At 38.3% G+C, this 19,458-nt stretch overlaps 1 protein-coding gene across 5 annotated transcripts in view; it reads left to right on the top strand.

Moving 5' to 3' along the window:
* Window positions 1-9,610: 9,610 nt before the first annotated feature.
* Window positions 9,611-19,458, top strand: part of TAX1BP1 (Tax1 binding protein 1) — a 55,989-nt gene continuing 46,141 nt past the window's right edge. The window contains exons 1-3 of one of the 5 annotated variants that reach the window (XM_039548999.1): window positions 9,611-9,904; window positions 10,360-10,511; window positions 12,707-12,889. In XM_039548999.1, the coding sequence (XP_039404933.1) occupies window positions 12,713-12,889 (177 nt within the window). In that variant the 5' untranslated portion in view covers window positions 9,611-9,904; window positions 10,360-10,511; window positions 12,707-12,712. The remainder of the gene's footprint in view (window positions 9,905-10,359; window positions 10,512-12,706; window positions 12,890-19,458) is intronic. The other 4 variants (XM_039548998.1, XM_039549001.1, XM_039549000.1 and 1 more) reach the window with 4 other exon arrangements.

The raw sequence follows: 19,458 nt of genomic DNA, 5'->3' as shown, positions 1-19,458 counted from the left end.
TTGTACTGTAGTTTGGAAAGCAGTTGCATCTCACTGGGACATCATGTGAATGTTAGAATGGGCAGGTTGCCACAGGGTACCAGTGCATACTTATTTGTACTAATTGATACCAAGGTCACTTAAACACTAGAGTTTTTGCCCTCTTTTTAACTCTGATAAATTCCATTAGGATGTTTAGGCTAGACTGTGCTGGCTGGGTTTCCTGGAGAGCTGAAAAGATTCAAGTACCTATTTCCTAGAAGAATTCAATTGTCCCTTTCAAATTCCCACACATGGAGAATGTAATAGAGATACTTTATCTAGCTGAATTTCATGGAACATAGTGTGGATTTTCCAAAGTTCCTGAGAAGATTTCATTCAAAGAACTAGTCTTTTTAAAAATTGCTAAATGGAATGTGTTGCAGTTCTGGTTATGAGCAACTTCAACCACTACTGTCTTTTACAAATAAATGGGATGTTTTATGTGGGTGGCTGCATATATGTCATACCATGAATAGACACAAAAAACTGATAGAACAAATGGAGAACTGACACAAAAAATTTAAAGCGTACGTTACCAGTAGAGCATCCCAGAGTAATTTTGAGTTGATTTCATTTTTGCATTTTAGCTGAAAGATATGTTTAGCATTTTTAATGGATTTAGAATCTAGCCGTGTTTATTAAATAGCTTCTTTTACAAGCTTCTTTCACAAGCTTCTTTCACATGACATAGAAATGCAAAGAGGATGATGACTTCAGTTCAGATTTAGATGAGCAGCTTCTGTAAAATCAGCTGAAGAATGAAACAATTCCAAAAGAAGTATTGCTACGTATGATAAATAGTTGGTATCGATTGTGGTGATTTTATTTTTACTTCTACCTGCAATGCACTACATATAAAACATACTGATTTATGTGGGAATTGCACAAAACAGTCACTCAACACTCTTCTGCCAGTTATTGGGTACTGAAGTAGCAAAAGAAAGCGAACATAGTAGGACAAGTGGGAAAAGCAGTGTGGAAAAGCTACATAGTATGTTGATCTCAAACCTAAGGAGTCTGAGTAAGGATTAGGTAATTGTTTCCCAGGAGAAGATGCATGCATATAAAACAGAAAAAATAGGGGTTTTCCAACCATCATATGTGTATCAGGCTAAAAGCATTAACCTCACATTAGTCTGATAAAATCCTGAACTAACCGCCCTATGATATAGAAAGAGGAAACCTGGCACTAACTCAGTCCTTGGGTTTTCCTACACCAAAGTGTAAACCCCGTTGATTCAGAAACATTTTCTTTATATGGCATGCTTCTGAGCAAAGTTTTGACTTCACCCAATGGGAGGTAATCCTGCTCCTATCAACATTCTTAAGAATTTGTTCCTGATTTTAGAGGAAGCAATATAAGGTCCCTGAAGGAGCAAGGTGCATTCCTCACCACTGGCTTGCTAGAAGAAATAGTACCCAGGAGCATAACGCACTGCAGATCAAGACAGCAATTAATTAACTTTTGATAAAGTGACACTGTTACTAAAGTAACATAAATCAACATAAAAGAAGGAACTTATTTTCTACACTTCAGCCCTACTGAAAATTTAAAATTAATACACTCCATGTAACATTTAGGAGTTCTAAATACATATCGCACCTTTGGTTTAAGTCTAGCACTATAATTTCATCATAGACAATGCATATGTATGGAACAGCTTGTTTATTATTAATTTTGGTTTAAATCTCTGTTATATATTAATGCATTTCCCGATTGAAGTTAAAAAAAAATGTGATTTTTGTTGTCTTAACAGCTACCAGCACTAATAAGAAATGAATTTACTCCGGACACCTTGATTATAACTAAGCATAATTGAAATGCAAATTTGGGCTGTTGTGTCTGCCTTTTGATAACTGATAAATTCTAGGAAAAGACACACAAGAAAAAACATAATGACAAGCTTCCAAAATCCAGAGTTGCTGATTTAGGAAACCCAGTTTTCTGAGTCAGATTTTCTCATATTATAATTTCTGTAAAATTGACAGCATGCCTATTCATGTACACAAACCGATGCTTTGATTTACAAATAAGTGGGAATAAAAATATTTTCCATTACTGATTTGTTTGAAAGAAAAGTACTTTTTGAATGTTCTTTTTCCCTAGTAACACATTACCTTCACGAAACATAAAATCAAACTTTGGTTTGTTACTACTAAAAATGAAAATAAATGTATCATAATCACTAGACGACTATAATCCTGTTATCATCTTATTAGATAAACAGTGACAATGTTGTGTTTCTAATAGCCTCTAGAGATAGCATAAATCTAGTAGGGGAATGTCAGCCTGGTCCAAGACAGATTAAATGTAGAGAACTGGAGTATAGTTCCCAGTAAACAAACACTTTGAGGTCAGGAGGTCGTACTTGCTCAGCTGTTCTTCATAAGCCCTATTGGAAATAACTTTCATACCATCACTGAATATATTCCATGCTACCTAATAATACCAAAGGCTGAGTACAGTTGTAATATAAATGATTTCTAAGTGAAATATTGGGTGTAAAATGATCAAAAAGCAATATGTAAATGGAAAATCAGGGTGATGTTAGACATGCAGTGGGTGCAATTCATAAGATTTTTGTGGGGGAAAATTCATCTCACTTGAAGGTTTGTGCAAATTCCCACTGACAAATGAGCTGATTTGGCCCCAGCAGCCCTGTGATTAATGCAACAAAAACTAAGACTAACTATATTTTAATTTAGAAAACAACTAGGAAGAATATTCAATTAACTCTCCCTTGGCAGTTGACTAATTGCAGCAGAATGGGGACCACAAGTCAACAAAGGTCTGGGAAGGAGAGAGAGAACTACAGAATAAATTTGCTTTTGGCATCTCTTCTATCAGGCAGAAAAACGCCTGGATTCTGGGAATGCTAAAATGAAGATATCAATGTGTGGATTATGATGGGTGAAGGTCTCAAATCTGGGAAGATAACTTAGTGTTTTTCAGACTCATACATCTGTCACCCAATTTTATGGAAAAGCTGCACTATTTACAGGCCATATAAGTAACAGATCCTTGTGACAAATTCAGTCAGGCCTCAGTGGAAGCATCTAAGGAGGCAGTTTCACAAAGCCTTAAAAAGTCTCCTTCAGCACATACACAGTATATTCAAAATATGCAGATATGCAGACCAAATGCTGCCCACTGACATATCCTAGCAAAGATAATGGAAATAAACACTGTAAAAACAGATTTTTACCATGGTGTTTGTGTACAAAACACTTATTACAGGCCCAACAGATCCTTTGCCATGTAGTGAACTAAAGCCATATGTCATGGCTGTAACCTTACTGTGGTTTCAAAAGAGTGAGGATTGTTACCCAAATTAATAATGTAAATTTTATTTTGATTGAAAGTTTCCAGTTCCAAAACACAACCATATGCGACCACACTTTGCACAACAAAGTATGCAAACTTGGCTACAATATAGTGTAAAATATTTATTAGCAAAAGGGAGAGCCATTTATTAAATGTTTCTTTCTGTAGAAAGTTCTAGAAATGTAAGCTCTACAGTATTTTGCCTTTTAAAAATATTTCTTATACAAGGAAATTAATTTGTGAAATAAGAAAAGGTATGAAAGTTGTGTGATTAGAATAAATTTGCATTTCTAAATGGTGATGATCAAATAACACCAGAAAGATGACATTACTTGCTGTATGTGAATTTGCACAGCAAATCCAACATAGTCTTCTCTGTAAAATGTTAATAGACACAACAGAATAATAACTCATCAGGGGGTGAATTAAAGACAAATTTTCATTTTAGCAATGTGTTTCCTACTAATTGATTTGTATGTAGCAATTGATATGTATGTAGCAATATGATCATTATTTTTTTCATAGAATTTAAGATCTCATAATGTAAGAGTTTCAGAACTCAAGCAGTAGGAGAAGGTGAGACTCAAGATCTGTTGACTGAGAAGTGTTCTGTACAAACAGCAACACAAGAGCTTTAGATGCGTCTCCAAGCTGAATGCGGGGCTATGGGGAAAGCAGCACAAGTCGATCTCTGCATCGAGACCCAGGCCAGGCACGGCCTCTTGCAAGTGCACTGCATGACCTGACAGTCTTTTTCCTTAGTGCTAGGTCAAGGCTGACAAAGAACTCCTGCATCACTCAGGTGGTACTGGTCTCAGTAGGGAATTGTGAAGCTGCACCAAGTGCACCTGGTTTGAGCACACCTGCTCAGCGAGCCAAGGAGCAAGAAAAACCAGTGTAATGGTGGAGACACAACAACTGCCTGAGCCAGGCTAGAGGAGCCAGAGACAGCATTAGTATGAGGACTCAGACATCTTTAGATCCTTTCAGAAAAACATATACCATTATGAAAAAATAGGAAAGCTGCCAAGCTTCATGCAGATACAGTATACAGACACTTCGTGCTCTGTCAGTGGTGGCAGCCAGTGCTGGAGGGGGACCCAGAAGGGGATACAAGAAGCATGCTGTAGGCTGCTGTGGAAAGTGCCTTTCTACTTTCAGTCCCTCAAGGTTAAATGCTGTGCCCCAAGGTACAAGAACTTTTAAATCTCATTGCTTGTTTGTTTCCTGCCACATGCAGTTTTCCTGCCTCTGAAAACAAAATGTTGGTCATTTGGGAGCTTCCTATTACTTTCAGATAGCAAAGATAAAAGGCCGAGAGAAACAGTAAATCTATTAAAGCATACCAAACAAAGGTATTTACCTGTTCTATATCTGCTAAGATTTCAGTGACACCTACTCAGTGGTCATTTACATGCCATTCTGTGTATGCCAGTAAGAGGTATGCTGGAGGGAAAAAAACCCCATTGCAAACATCATAAATAAGAAATGAAACACTCCCCCAGACCTGGGTCTCCAGTGCACATATATTAATTACACACCAGAGGGTAAAGCCTCAGTATGTGCAAGCATTTAATTCATTATTTGCATTTATTAAAAACATTCCTTTTCACTTTAACAATACAGTAACCCAACAGTGAAATAACAGCAATTCAAATGCAGTCATTTACAGACGTGTGGTTTCTTGTGCCCATTGTGCAGTGCAGTGCTGCCAAGTCTCACACCTTAGGAGTAAGCTCCTGCTCTCTCCTCTGTCACACACATACATGCACACACATACAAAATTTACATGTCTGCTCTCACCTATACTCTTCTGGGAAAACCCACAAATTTCATCAATCTCACTCTACAGATTTAAAAATCCTGGCAGCTTTTGAATAGCTTTTCTTCATCAGCTGCAATTAAGTGTTGGAAAAGAAATCCAAAATACACAGAGAGAAACTTTCTCCTTAATAGGAAATGTTAGCAATAGTATGGGATTTCTAATATGTTCCAAAGTTTTGCCACACCATCTTACTGGAAGGCCGAGACTGCATGCCCTGTGATTAGATTCCCTTAAATGCTGGGCAATTCAGTGTTGTCAGCCATAACATGAAACATTATTTATAACTGTTTAACTGTTTTAAGAGTATAGTTAATAGCTTTCTGTAACATGATCTTAAAGAAGTTGATTAAGTGTGCTTTACAACATGACCAGAAAGAGCTTCCGATTAGTGACATCAATATATATATTTTACATCTCACATGGCCCATACTTTTAAAACTTGGAAGTGTTGAAATAGGAGTCAAACCAAAATGAAATCAAATCATTAGAACTGAAGCGTTTCCTTACCACACTTCATCAATATCATCATGTCATGCCAATAGACTGAATATCCACAATATCAAGTACTTTCTCTGGTAATAAAACCTAGAAATACATAATTCTTCTATCACTCACGCAAAGCAAAGATGGGCCTCAGAGGGGAGGAATTCAGGGATGGTTCAAAAACTCATCATGGGTTTGGTTCAGACTGTAATACAGAAAGTAAACAAATGAAAGAAAAAAATGTTAGGCTTTGGATCTGAATAAAAGTTCACATATATCCAAGGTTAAAGAGATGACAGGGATCCAATTTTAATTTAAAGGCTCTAAATTACTGAAGGAGCTCACAGGTTTGAAAATACAGTGTAGTTTTGAAAATAATGTTTTGCAAACATCCAAGATTCTGTTCCCTGGGAGTCTGTAATTGCTCCCCGCTTCCTTTGGCAGTTCCGGTTAACTGCATGTTTTTATTCGTCATTATTACAGTTTTTATTCCTCATTCATCTCATGCCTGAGGAAGGACTAATCTCATCCTGGCAAAGTCTCAGTATAACTACAAAGCCGGGAAATTTTTGCATCCCAAACCAAATTTCAAACTTCTTTGGAATCTAGTAATGTTCAAATCCAGTTCCTGCATTCACACACACTTTTTACTTTATTTACTATTTCTATCATAACTACAATTGTAATTTGCCATTGTATATTTGTCCTCATATTTATGCACTTCAGAAATAAAGACCCTTAAAAAAGGGTTCTGCCAGCTTTTAATTTCAAAGTCAATACCCTGGTGAAATGTATTTGACATATATTCCTTGGGGATTATGCATATAGACACAAAAAGAGAGAGAACAGGGATTTTTTCAGCCTGTAGAAGAGAAGGCCTCAGGGCCTATTGCTATCTACAAACAGCTAAGCAGAGGATGTAGAAAAGATGGAACAGATGTCTTTCAGAGGTGCACAGTGAAAAAACAAGAGGCAAGAGACAAAACTGGAACATGGGAAATTCCAATTTGATATAAAGAAACATTTTTACAATGAGTGTTTTCAATCACTGAAAGAGGTTCTTTAGGTGACAGTGGAATATCTCCATCTGTGGAGACATTAGAAATGTGGCTGGGCAAGGCCCTGAGCAACATGTTCCTTTGAGCTGCTCTGGACATCCCTTTCAACAAACATGGTTTTGATTATATATATATGTATAGTATCATTTAAAAGATACTTGACATTCATAATTTCTTTTTCTTTCAAATATGCACAAATACTGGCTAAACACTGATACTACATGTTTAAAGTACATTCTGGTACACATGAAAACTGTACCGTTTTTGTGGTAAAATACTGGCTTGAACAAAACCAGTTTCCTGTTAATGAAATCAGTGGAGTTGGAAAGCTGAAAATCAAGCCAGAAGGAGATGGGATTACTGTCACCATACCTGTAATCAGCTTTTCTAATTGAATTAGTGTGTTAGTGTTAAGAGAATCTCACATCTCACAAGAGTAAGGTTTTGTTAGAAATGCTGATATCAAACATTCTTTTTGTTTTAAATATTTTGGAGAGAATGAAGGAAAGATAGAAAAATAGTGCCGGTGAGTTTTTTTGGTTTTGTTTGGGTTTTTTTGTTTGGTGGGTTTTTGTGGGTGTTTTTTTTGTTGTTGTTTGTTTGTTTGTTTTTGTTGTTGTTTTTTTTTTCCTGCTCAAGAGCAAGTTTCCTAAAAGATTTATATATATATCACATGGATGAATTTCAGGAAATAGTATCTGTATAGCAAATTCAGACTTATTAAGGCACTCAACCATTAATTCTCAGAGCCAAGTGCAAGTTTCACCAGTTCCAGTCACATTTTTCTTCATTCAGATCTTTGTACAAGGATATTGATTGTTGATTCTGGATCACTGTGCACCACTTGTGCATTTTGGTCAAGTATTTCATATCTTGACAGGGAAATAACAAAATCAGAAAAGACTCTGCACCATCTTTCTGTAAAATATCTATAAATTCTAGAGGGATAAGATTGGCATCTAAACCTAGCATGCAAAAGCATATATGAGAACACATTAAACCATATGTTTATTTTAGTCAGAAATAGTTTTATATTATGTATATATTATAGCTGTTATATATATGTGGTTAAGATAGCGAGTTTAAAAGTTTAAAAATACATTTTCCTGAAAATTGTGGATATAAGTACAAGAAAATACAAGATTACTCTTGATTTATTTGTCCTAATATTTACACTGCACATGGGAAAGCCAACATATGTAGATTGTTTTAACTCTTCCATATGCATTAAGCAATAGAAATAGTAATTGAATACTGAATTATGAGTAAACCATAACTACCTTTATTGACTGAATGAACATTTATTAAGTGAACATGGAAATACCTCCAGTTTCTTAAAAAACTCAGAACTGGGGATAAGTACTTTTAAAAATTAGAAAACAGAAGTGGGTTGGTTGGTTGTCTGTTTTTCCAGGCATTCACTTGTAAAAACTTTGTTATCTGCAAAAGAAAACCTTTATTTCAAATTTCCCGTCATATTCCCATAAACCTACATTATAATACCTTTAAATGAAAGCAAAACTACTTAGTCTCACCAATGCTGATACTCCCCAGCTGGTGACTGTAAACCCCGAGTTCTTTCTAAATTCCAGCCCACATGAGAACAGTGTCTCGTGACTCTTAAACAGCCCTTTATCACGTCATACAGAGCAGAGAGCAGCAAGGAGAAGAAATGGAGGGCTGAGATAAGAAGAAATAGCTCTTCCTGCTTCCTTACAAATATTTATTGCTGAGCAAGATATTGGTTTCATTTTCCACTACAAAAGTTTGTCTGGTCTTACAGGAGAGATTGCTCTACATACACTTCTTGTGTCTTCTAAAATGATCAGTTAGTACTATGCAGGGAATTTACTGCTTTCCAGGGAGATATGGAATATATGGTTGATGTAAGAGATTATTCATTGTGGCTACAAATCAAAGGATAACTTAGTAACCTGTGATACACCTGAAGACATTAGATTGTTTTCAGAAACAAGAAGCGCAAGTACAATGAATAACCATAATTACTTAAAGACAGTTTCTGTGCTCCAACTTAGTTTCATTTCTGTTAAGATTGACCATGAAAAAACAGGTGAACTTGTCAGAAACCTAACTCAATGATTCTAATGCCATAAATATAATATTATTTCTAATAACACTGTGTCTCTCCACATAACCTGTTTGTTTCAAATACACGTGAAAACACATACGAAATGGTAGCAGCAAAGAGTTTAAGATGATTTTGAAGACTGTAGTGGCCACCACCACTGGGTGCGCTGGGACAAATCCTGCCTGCCAGTGATGGGTACTCATCACCGCTTGCTTTTACTCAGCACTGTGACTCTGCTAAGTGCTCTATGAGCTGTTTTTGGATGAAAATTGAGTGGAGTCTGTGAAGTAGTTGCGAGCATAGTCGGAAAAGCCTTAATGCCCAAACCATTTAAATCTAGATTGTTTTAAAACTATCAGATGTGATAAAAGCTATTAATCCTGTATAAACTTGTGGCAACTAAAGTGATTAAGGTGGTGGAATCACCATCCCCTGCAAGAAACGACTCGACGTGGCATTTAGTGCCACGAGCTAGTTGACAAGGTGGTGATTGGTCACAGGTTGGACGCAATGAGCTCAAAGGTCTTTTCCAGTCTAAATGATTCTTTCCTTCCGCGGTTCTCCGAGTCGGTGTTGTGTGTGATGTAACGTCCTTTCATGGAGATCCGCCAAGGTACCCAGGCAGAACCCTGTGTAAGCGTGTACAGTCGCTCTTATCTCACCGCTCCCTTGCCCTGGGGAGACCTGCAAAGGCTGGCAGATTAACGGTGGCGACCTACAGGGTGACGGCACGCCTGTGTCTTGACGTCGGACACGGAAGAGGGGATGATTAATTCGGGTAACTGAGTGCGACAGAGGTGATGTTGTAATCACGGACAAGACGGGAGGGCACCGTGGCAGCGCCGTACAGAGGTAACAGCAGCCCGGTCGGGCACACGCCGGGCACACCGCTGTACCCGATCCCCCGAGCCCCACCGAGGGCGTGTCCCGGTGGCAGGCGGAGACCGCCACGCGCCTCTCCGGTCTCCAACCGGATCGCTGCCGGGGACCGCCCCGCGCCGGCAGGGCCGGGCTGGAAGTGACGCGGGCGGACGGGCGGAGCTGCGCGGCGCTGGTGGCGGAGGCCCGTGTTGATGTCCTCGGCGCCCTCCGCGTCTGCCTAGGTAAGAGCTGTCCGGGGCCGGGCTGGGGGGCCGGGCAGGGCTGACACGCTCTCTCCCGCCGGCTTCTGGCGGCTTCTGAGGCGGGCCGGGGCGGCCGGGTCGTGAGGCCGCGGTTCTGCGCCACCTGTCCCCGCCAGCTGTTCGGGCCGGCCGTGGTCGGCAGGGGAGCGGCGGGGCCGGGCTGCGGGAGCCGGCGGGGCTCCCCTGCCCGGGGAGGAAGGCGAAGGCCCGGAGCCAAGGTGACCGCGTCGGGCAGGTGGCGGAGCAGCGGCGGGGAAGGGGCGGGAGGCGGCGCAGTTGGGGGCCGGGGGTGTCGGGGGCTCGGGTGTCGGGGGCTCGGGACCGCAGCTGGGACTCCAGGAGGAGCTGACTGCGGAGGTGCGGCTCGTCCTGCTTTTGTTTTTCCTGCCTGACGAGCTTTTCCTCCTTTTCGCCGTCCTTTCCGCTGCGCAAAGCCAAAGGCGTCGTTCAGCCTTCCCGTGGGAAGCGCTTGTCATGTCAATAATGAAGCCTATGCGTAGTTCTTCCTCCTCCTCTCCCGTTTCCTAGCCGGTAGCTGTGAGTTAAGCAAGCAAGCACCCAGCATCCCCATAACTATCCTTGAACTGTAAGTAGATCTGAGCATCATCTAAGCTCCGGGGATTTTCCTGCTAGGCAGCAGTAATCCCAGATGATTGTGCTGGTCTGCACAAGTTAGATTTGTGAACAGTTCTGCTTTGGGCTTGGAAACCAGCCTGCCTTTACTGATTCCGCTAGGGCTAGTATTCAGCTGTGGCAGCTGACGACGAGTGTGCAGAAATGGGTATTTAATTAATTAATTTTTTTTTTTTTTTTGTAATATGTGCTTAGGCTGAACTATACAATTTTAAAAATAGAGCTATTGAAAAAAATTCAGTTGATTTTGTTATTAATGCTGTGTTTACTCTTTTTTGTATTTATTCTGTCTAATGAAAATTAAACCCACTATTTCATGTAAATGTTATTTGGTTAAGTTACTGATTTACTAAAAATGAATTTATTTGTTGCACTTGAAAATAACTACGGTTATTGTTTTTCTTTTAGAACTATAGAAATTGCTGATGCATACCATTTATAGTTCAGAGTGAATTGAGAGATGCCTTGAATGTAATCCTCTGTTTTGAGATGTGTGGGGGTTGTCAGGATTTTACTGTGCTGTAGCATTTACTCTTCTGGACTCTGAAGCTGCATAACTGATACGATTTGTTGTCTCTAGAAAACTGTGTTTTGATCTTTACTCAGTTTCTTGCTTGTGGAAGTTCTTGTTTTTCTTTATTAATCTTCACAAGCTTGGTGTTTTATCTTGTAACCTATGTTGGTCAGTGTACAAGACTGTTTTTTATTTAACATCTGATACACTGAAATATTGTCGTGGCTGCCTGTATGTACTTCCTGTGTTAGCCTAAATCGAGCTGTAGTAAGCTTAAAATATTGAGGGATTAAAACTAAAAAAAAAATCCCTGTATTTACCTTTTCCTTGTTTTGCATGATGGATACCTGTTTACTTCAGAGTGCTTTTTGTTTCAGAAAGCACAAGGTTATCGCTACTTGTTTTTTAACTGGTGAAATTTTAAAAGGCTATGGGAGATATACAAACAGCTTTTAATCCTTGAACTGCTTGAGGCTTGCTGTGCCTGTCTCTTTTTGGTTTTGGTTTCCACATGTATCTTCAAGGAAAGTAATATATTATGTCACCCACTTGGCAGTTAACCTCTTTCAAGGTGTGAATGTGCTTGGTCAGTATGAAATTACTTTCAACAGCAATTGCAAGCACAGGATAGCTCATCTTTCTAGAAATGTTAGATACATAAGGCCCTAATCCTCCTAATGTCAGATGTTTTGAACAAAATTGTGCTTGTACACTGGAATCACACACTTGAAACTTCTCAGTTGCATATATTATATTTTTGGCAGATATTGCCGACTCTGAGGAAGGGATGTTCTTGTTCGGCTTGTGAAGCATCTTGTGCTACTGTTGTTTGTAGCACTATGTATCCTGAATGAGGTGGTGACTGGAAGCACGATTAAAAGCTTTTGCAGTCGAACTGATTAGTGTTAATCCCTCCAACTGCATGCATACCTCAATGTTCCTGCTATCAATGCAGGCCATTGTTTATGGTAATGAAGCTAAACATGCAGTGTGTGTTACAGTGAGAATAGTAAAAGATGCCCACAGACTGCTGAACGGGCAGGAAAACTCTTTCGAAGAAGTATGGAAAAAAGCCAAACCAAACTAAATCGTCCTGTTCATATAAACATTCTTATTTTTAAAAAAAGGTCTTAAAATGGAACTTTGATACTTCTACTGAGAGGGGACAAAAAACTTCATGTGTAAAAATGCTGTGAAAAGCGCTCAGCACTAGAGATTTGTGAAAAGTCTAAAGCAGGGAAACTATGGAACTTTTGTTTCTCCTTCTAAACCCTGTCTAGAACCATTAAGAATCTTTCATTAAGTTAGAACCCTGCTTTGTTTTCACACCACTGCTTTTATTTTCCATATTCTGACACTGAGATATAATACTGGGGGCATTCAGCTAAGCAATGCTTTCTCTCCATCTTGATGTCATTGGTGAAATGACTGCTCTTTTATTCTGAGAGGTGGTTGTTTTGAAGTGATGCTGAGGCAGTGTGCTTTCGTGAATTTAGTCTATGGCTCTCTGTTTTTGGAAGAGGGGAACTAATAGTTAGATTTTTCTGTCATGTGTATTTCAACTAGATTAATTTTTGTAACTTAACTTGTTTTTCCACTATGTTCAAATAACAACTTTTACAATTTTGTTACAGATAATCATGTCATCCTTTCAAGAAGTTCCGTCTTCAGCTAGCACTTTGCAGACCTCCAATTTTGCGCATGTGATTTTTCAAAATGTTGCAAAAAGTTATCTTCCAAACACACATCTTGAGTGTCACTACACTCTGACCCAGTTTATCCATCCTCATCAGAAAGACTGGGTTGGTATTTTCAAGGTAAGTTATGCTTGATCTATTGTTATTTTTCAAATGTTTGCTTGCTCTCTTGCAAGTTTAAAAAGATAAATCTCAGCAACAGTAAAAGCTCTCTCATAAACTTTAAGTTGACCATCATTTAAGTGATGTATTGGTTCCTGCTGTTAAGAGTGTCAGTTTTGTAACAAAGACCAAACTGGAGATCAAAACGAAAGGAATGAGTCCAGCTGGAAGTCTTCTGGAGTAAAGGGGAAGGTTTAATGTGTACAGAATTAAATGGAGATGATTTGAGAAGAGATGTGTGGTTACAGAGTGACATTGTGAGCAGGACTGTGTGAAAAATGTGAGACAGTGCATGTGAAATGTGTGTGCAAAGAATGAAAACTAAGCTGGAGATAACCTGACCCACATCACTGACTAACTTTTGTTGCTAGAACAGGCTGAACAATATAGATCACTAAAATTATTCAAAACAGATCCTTGAAAAAAAGATATTTGGAGATATTTTTAAAGGTTAGTAAAGTTTCATTTATGGGATTAGAAATTGATTAATTTTTTTATCTACTTCTGTTTAAGACCTTGATTTGTGTATCTTTGTCAGTATGTCTCCTAATAGATGATGCTTGAATTCCTTATTTGAATTTTATTTAATAGAAGTTTTGATTCAGGCTTTAACGAAGTGATGCTTTGGCAGTGGGGAGGGGAGAAGGGTGACAGACTAATTTGTTACTGTAGGGCTTTTCACGTAGAAATGAGTCCAGTGTTTAAGAATAAATGATCTACTTCGTTGTAATCTGCAGATTGTGAGTCTTGAAGCTAAATTACTCCTCTGCAATGTAGAAATACTGTGCTCTGTAACAAAGCAGAAGCATTTTTAATGCTATGTGCAGTGACTGTATAGTCACTAAACTGTGCCCAGGGAGGCATTAGCTTACAAACAGGCACATTTCCCTAATAAGTTGTTTTTAAAAATAAGTGTATAAATGTCTTATTTGCAAAGTTTTGACAAATGATGTAACTGAGCGCACTTGAATGTTTAGTTAATGGTATTCGTGAAATGTAAAAAAACCCTCTTTATCAAAACTTTATAGAAGGTTCTGTTTATATTGCACATAAGCATCTTGAAATTACTGAAATGTGGATGTAATGGCTTTGTCTGTTGGCCTAAGTGAGGGAGGCAATCAGGGCTCTAGAATTACTAAGTAGGTAAAAGAAAAAAAAGGTTGGAAAACAGTTTTTCAGTGACTACACGAAATGCTGTGTACACTGTACAGGTATCTGATTTCATCCTGACTGTGATTATAGATTTTGTAAACCACTGAAGTTACTCTACTTTATTCCACTTTAACTAATACTTTGGCAGTCATTTGAGGAACACGTTGAACTGGCATAAGGTAGTGCTTCTGCTCAAAGAAACGTCTTTCATGCAGGGTGGCTTGTTGCTTGTGCTTCCTCTTTATGTGAAACAAGTTCTTGTGTGGTGAATCAAATCAGGGAATTGATCAAGGTTAAGACCGGTGTTTTTGTGACTAGATTTTTTAAATGGTATTCCCCAACTGAATTTCCAGTTTGCCTAATTCTCATCAGCACAAGGGAAGGAAGCATTGAAAGATGAGAAAAGAATAAAAATGGTTTTCTTTCAGTGGTTATATCAGCTTATACTAAGTGTTATGAATATACTTAGTATAGTTACAGTACACTGAGTTAAATGGAGCCAGCTGTCTAATTGTATCTGTGTCTACAAATATGTATGTGTAATGTTTGCAGTAAAACAAACTGTGAAAATGTAGTCATCTTGGGATAGATAATAGAAGTTGTACTGCACTGTGATCTGAGTGTAAAAATGAGTGACTTCTAGAGAATTGATTGTTCATGAACAAACAAGAAAGCACCTGGAAGTGGCTTGAAACCTGATGAAAGCAGGCAGGGGTTTTTTCATTTACCTCTCTTAAACACCTATGGAGGATGCAATGCAATTTTAGTAAAGTGAGTCTGTGATTGAAAAAAAAAAGGCAAAAGCAAATCTTGACTATTTATGAGAACAATAATTAATGACCTTCAGTATTGGCCTAGTATGCAATGAAAGTGGGGTTTTTGTGATAGAACTCGAAGTGTCGATTCACAGACTGTTCATGTAAAGGGAATAAAGTTCACCTTGTCTTTTTGAAGTGCCTAAGTTGCTTAGAAAACAAATCTGTTCAAGCTGGTGTCATTTAACCTTTGTCTGAAATTGCACAGAAGGTAACTAGTGTTGTAATAGTGAATAGTGCACAGATGAAAAAGGCACCTAGTTTAAAAAAAAAAAAAGTAAAAACCTCAGCAAAAGCCCCAGCAAACAGTGGTAACTTCAGAGTGGTATAGGAAATAAGTATGAAGTAAGATTGTTCCTGCACTCCGTGAACATTATGTTGGTTTTTTTTCTAATGTTGATTTTTGTTGAATTTTAGGGGTCAATGGCTTCAGCAGTATTCTGTCTTGTTTGCTCTACTGGCTAGATAAGAATTTTTTTATTGAACTGAAAAAATACCTTAGGTAAAAAATTAGGTACCTTTTTAAGTGAATAGTTTTTATTTAGGATGCAAGTGCATTTCTTCAGCAACAATGATGTCTTGAGTAAATATTGGTTATCTGTATCCTTATATTACTGCCTTTGTTTTGCTGGTCCAGCTGTTAGTGCAGCTGCACAGTGAAATGGATCAGTGGGGTGATCTGCCAGGAAAATACAGCCTCTCCTCCCCCAGCTTTTACCATCTTATTTCACAATTGGTTTGGTTCTTCAGTTTGATCATGGTGTGGTGCAATGGCCAGCTGTGCTGGCATCACTGTGATGGAAACAAGGGGACTGGGAAGCTGTATGTGGGAAGGGCTGTGCCTGCTTTATTGGCATGGCTGCTTCATGTGGAATGACAATTGAAACTTCTTTAAAACATTTTTAGAGTTCTCTTCTTAAGAGCACCTTACTTGAAGTTGTAAAACTTAAGACACTACCAATTTCTCTGCATATGCTGTAGGTGAAATGGGATTCTTTTTCTTTTGTTCCCAGCATAAATTGCTAAATGTTGAACTTTAGTAATAATGAGCGAAGGCTCTTCGTGGTGGCAGTAACAGCTTTAAAACTGTTCCCAGGAAAGTAATTTTGTGTTGTTCAGAAAAATGGAGACCCAGCATTCATAAACTGAAAGAGTCATGTTGCATATAGGAGAATTATTTCAGATATACCAGTTTTTTTACAAGCTAGATGTATCTAAATGCATACACTAATTCTGGTATTGGACATCTGGCAAAAACTGGGAGATGTGGGAAGTACAATAATGAAGATACTATGCTTTAGAGCAGAAGTTTTGCATATGCATCTTTTATTAGTTTTGTGTTTTTTTTCTTACTTGTCCCCTACAGGAGAGGACTCAAACACAGGTTTTGACTCAGTCTTACAAATCTGTTGTCTGTCATTGCTGCTATGTGTTTTTTTGCTTTTATGATATTCTGGAGAGTCATCTGTAATCAAGTGCTAAAAGATCTTGATCTGTTACATCCTTGTGTGTTACCAAGAAAAAAAAAAAAAAGGCATTTTTTCAGATAAGTACTGGTCTAGTATTTGGCATGGACATCCTGAGCCTGAGTTCCTGTTCATGCAGTTTTACGAGAACTAGAATTTGAGATCAGCTTTCCCTCTTCTGACGGTTTCTGTGCAGCGTAACCTGATGGTTCCTAGTGTGGAGTCAAAGGTGAGAAGACTTACCATCCTTGATTACCAGCCTTGATTTCACAGGAGAGCTGTATTCCTAGAGTGATCCAAGACCTCTTTATTTGTTTCTGCTCATCTCTGGTTAATCAGAATCTGCAGAGGCCTTTAGTGTAACCCAAACCTAAACCTTTGAAATGAGGAAAAGTAACTAGTGTGTGCACTGCATCTGGTTGCAAAACTGGCCTGTCTGTAGGTAGTCCTAATTTCCGGTAGGGAACTCTACATCTCATGACTGTAAAATAAAGTAATCATATGGCCGAGTGATATTTTTTGCATTATTAATACGAAAAGGCCAGATTTGCAGAAGTGTTTGGAAAACTTGCTTGGTTTCTAGGAGGCAGCGCCTGCCTCTCTGGAGCATATGTCTGCAAACAGGGCTGTCAGATGTTCAGTATACAAGAGAGGCAGATTCTCTACATCTCAAAGGCACGAGGAAGGGCTTTTATGGGCATTATAAAGATACATTGCATCAAGAGAGTAGTGTTAAAGGTGTAGGTGTTTGTGGGGTATATCATAATACTTGGTGCATTTCTGAAGATGTAATTTAGCTGAGACAGGCATGCTGGAATGACCTGCAATATCAGCAGGTAATCAGTCTTACATATGTTACACTAATGACTTCAGTCTTGCTGTGTCATTAATTAACTATTCCATCAAAACTTTTCTGTTCCTCAGTTCTAGTTGATAATAATTTTCTAAGTAATCTTCTTTACCCTTCCTCTAGGATATTGACAAGTTGTAGACATGCTTTGATACTAGCTGTCTCAGGGTATCCCTAGAGAAGAAAAGGAAATACTTTCTTAATTTCAACATTTTTAATATCCACACCTTAAAAAGGGTGAGCTGACATTCTGGTAACCTTACATATGGAAAAACTGAATAACCAGAATTGGGAAGATCTTAGTAACTTATTTGAACACAAAAAGTACCTCTTGCTCAGAGGGACTACTCAGTATTTACAAGGCCAAGCCTGAGGTACTTTTTGTGCATCAGTGCAGTACCTGTATTTACATGCAACTTAATTTCTGTCTTTTCAATGTCCTTATTTATAGCAGATCTCAGAATTAAGTTTGATGTGTGGTCAAAAACTTTTGTAACACAGTTTAATATTGTATTTAAGAAACGACTTGGTGTTTGTGTTTAAGGCAGTTTAGATATACCTTTGTATAGTACTCTGGGTTATTTAGTCTCCTTTGGACTGTAAATAACAGTACATCTTGTGTGAGTCATTTCAATATCCTGATTTTGTTGTAGATTGATAACTTAAGCAACAATTACTTGCATATATACAGATTACATTCTGAAGTACAACACACCATCTGGATGTATTTGCCACATGCATATAGAAATACCATTCTTCTGGCATGATATCATCACTGCACAGCTGGCCATGATAGATACAGGAATGTGCAGTGGGCAGTATGTCCTGTTGTTAAAATAGTTGGGAAAAGAATTACTGGAATTCAGAATGTTTTTGAGAATTGCTATATCTGTGAATTAGAGTGATTCTGTTGGTTTCTGGTTTACTTTCTTTGGAAAGTAAATAAGACTTGGCTTAAAAAAGAAGGTCCCTGGAAGCATTATTTTCTTTATGAGATGAAGAGAAGGATAATCTGGGTTTATGTGATGTTACCTTTGACAAGAAATCTTACCATTTTATTCCAAGTATCATTAATTTTCGAAAACTTCTCGGTGCGGTAGGTTGTAGAATTGGCATAACGAAGTAGTCAGTAGCTGGTAATAATTTTGAAATAAAAGATTTTGCTAATTGATAGTTCTCATGAGATGTGGTAGCGAGGAAATAGTTCACTTAAACCCCGCTTGCTCTTTTTTAATACATTTTCATGCTTATCTCCTAAAGTAAACAGGAGCTTTGTTCATCTTTGATCTGTCATCCGTTTCTTTGGACAGTAATTTACGTATGTAACAGGTTTACTTTTAGGGAATTCACATTGTTTCTATATTTATTTTGACATATACCTAATAGAGGAAGTTGATCCTATGGTCTAGGCACTCTGTCAACATCATTTTGACACATTGCTCTGAACTATGAGGTAGAAATACAACCAATAAGAGACGATCATAACTTAGGATCCTCATAGTACCTTGATACTGCAACAAATACCATAAGTTTGCAATAGTCCAAGTTAATGTACGTGTTTTGCAACATTCAGCAGAGATGGACTTCTTCAGGTCTGGGACTGGGAGAACATTTTGAGATTACAGCTTTTCATAAAGAATCTAGAGTACTTTGCAACCATCTTCTACCCAAGAATGTCTCAACCTTAGGGCTCCTGTTGTATAACTGATTTTAATCCCAGCATGAGTAGCAAGGTAATGTCTGAGGTGAAGGCTTAAGCGTCTTGGCTTGAGGTAAGTCAAGGTTGCATGTGGTATGAGGTGATCACAGACATACTAAAACCCCCAAGGTTTGACTTTGTTTACTTGTTTTGAAGTGTCTATGCCTGAATGTTGCTACCATATACTTGAATAAGTACTTTTCCTTATGTCCATGTTCTGAAATTTTTTGTACAGTTTTATTCTTTCAGAACTGCTATCTAGATACCATTATTTGCTGTGTTCAAAAGTACATTGCATCAATGGTGTGTCAGTGTTAACTCTCAGTAATTTTGGCTGGTATGAGCTTCACTGCACCCAGATGTTTTCATTTTCCTGTTAGTTGTTTTAGAAGAACTTAGTGTTTGTAGCTGCCTGTTGTAGATTATGTGCTACAGTAGCACAGGCATTGCTGTGACTTTCAAGTAACCTTACTTTAACTCAGGGTTATGGCCCAAACCAAACCTGCTTAGAGAAATCACTTCCTATGATACTGGTTTCAGTGGTG

Source organism: Corvus cornix, chromosome 2 (assembly GCF_000738735.6).
Source record: "Corvus cornix cornix isolate S_Up_H32 chromosome 2, ASM73873v5, whole genome shotgun sequence".
Lineage (NCBI taxonomy): Eukaryota > Metazoa > Chordata > Aves > Passeriformes > Corvidae > Corvus > Corvus cornix.
The sequence above is the reverse complement of the archived record's forward strand: the minus strand, read 5'-3'. Positions and strand labels throughout refer to the sequence as shown.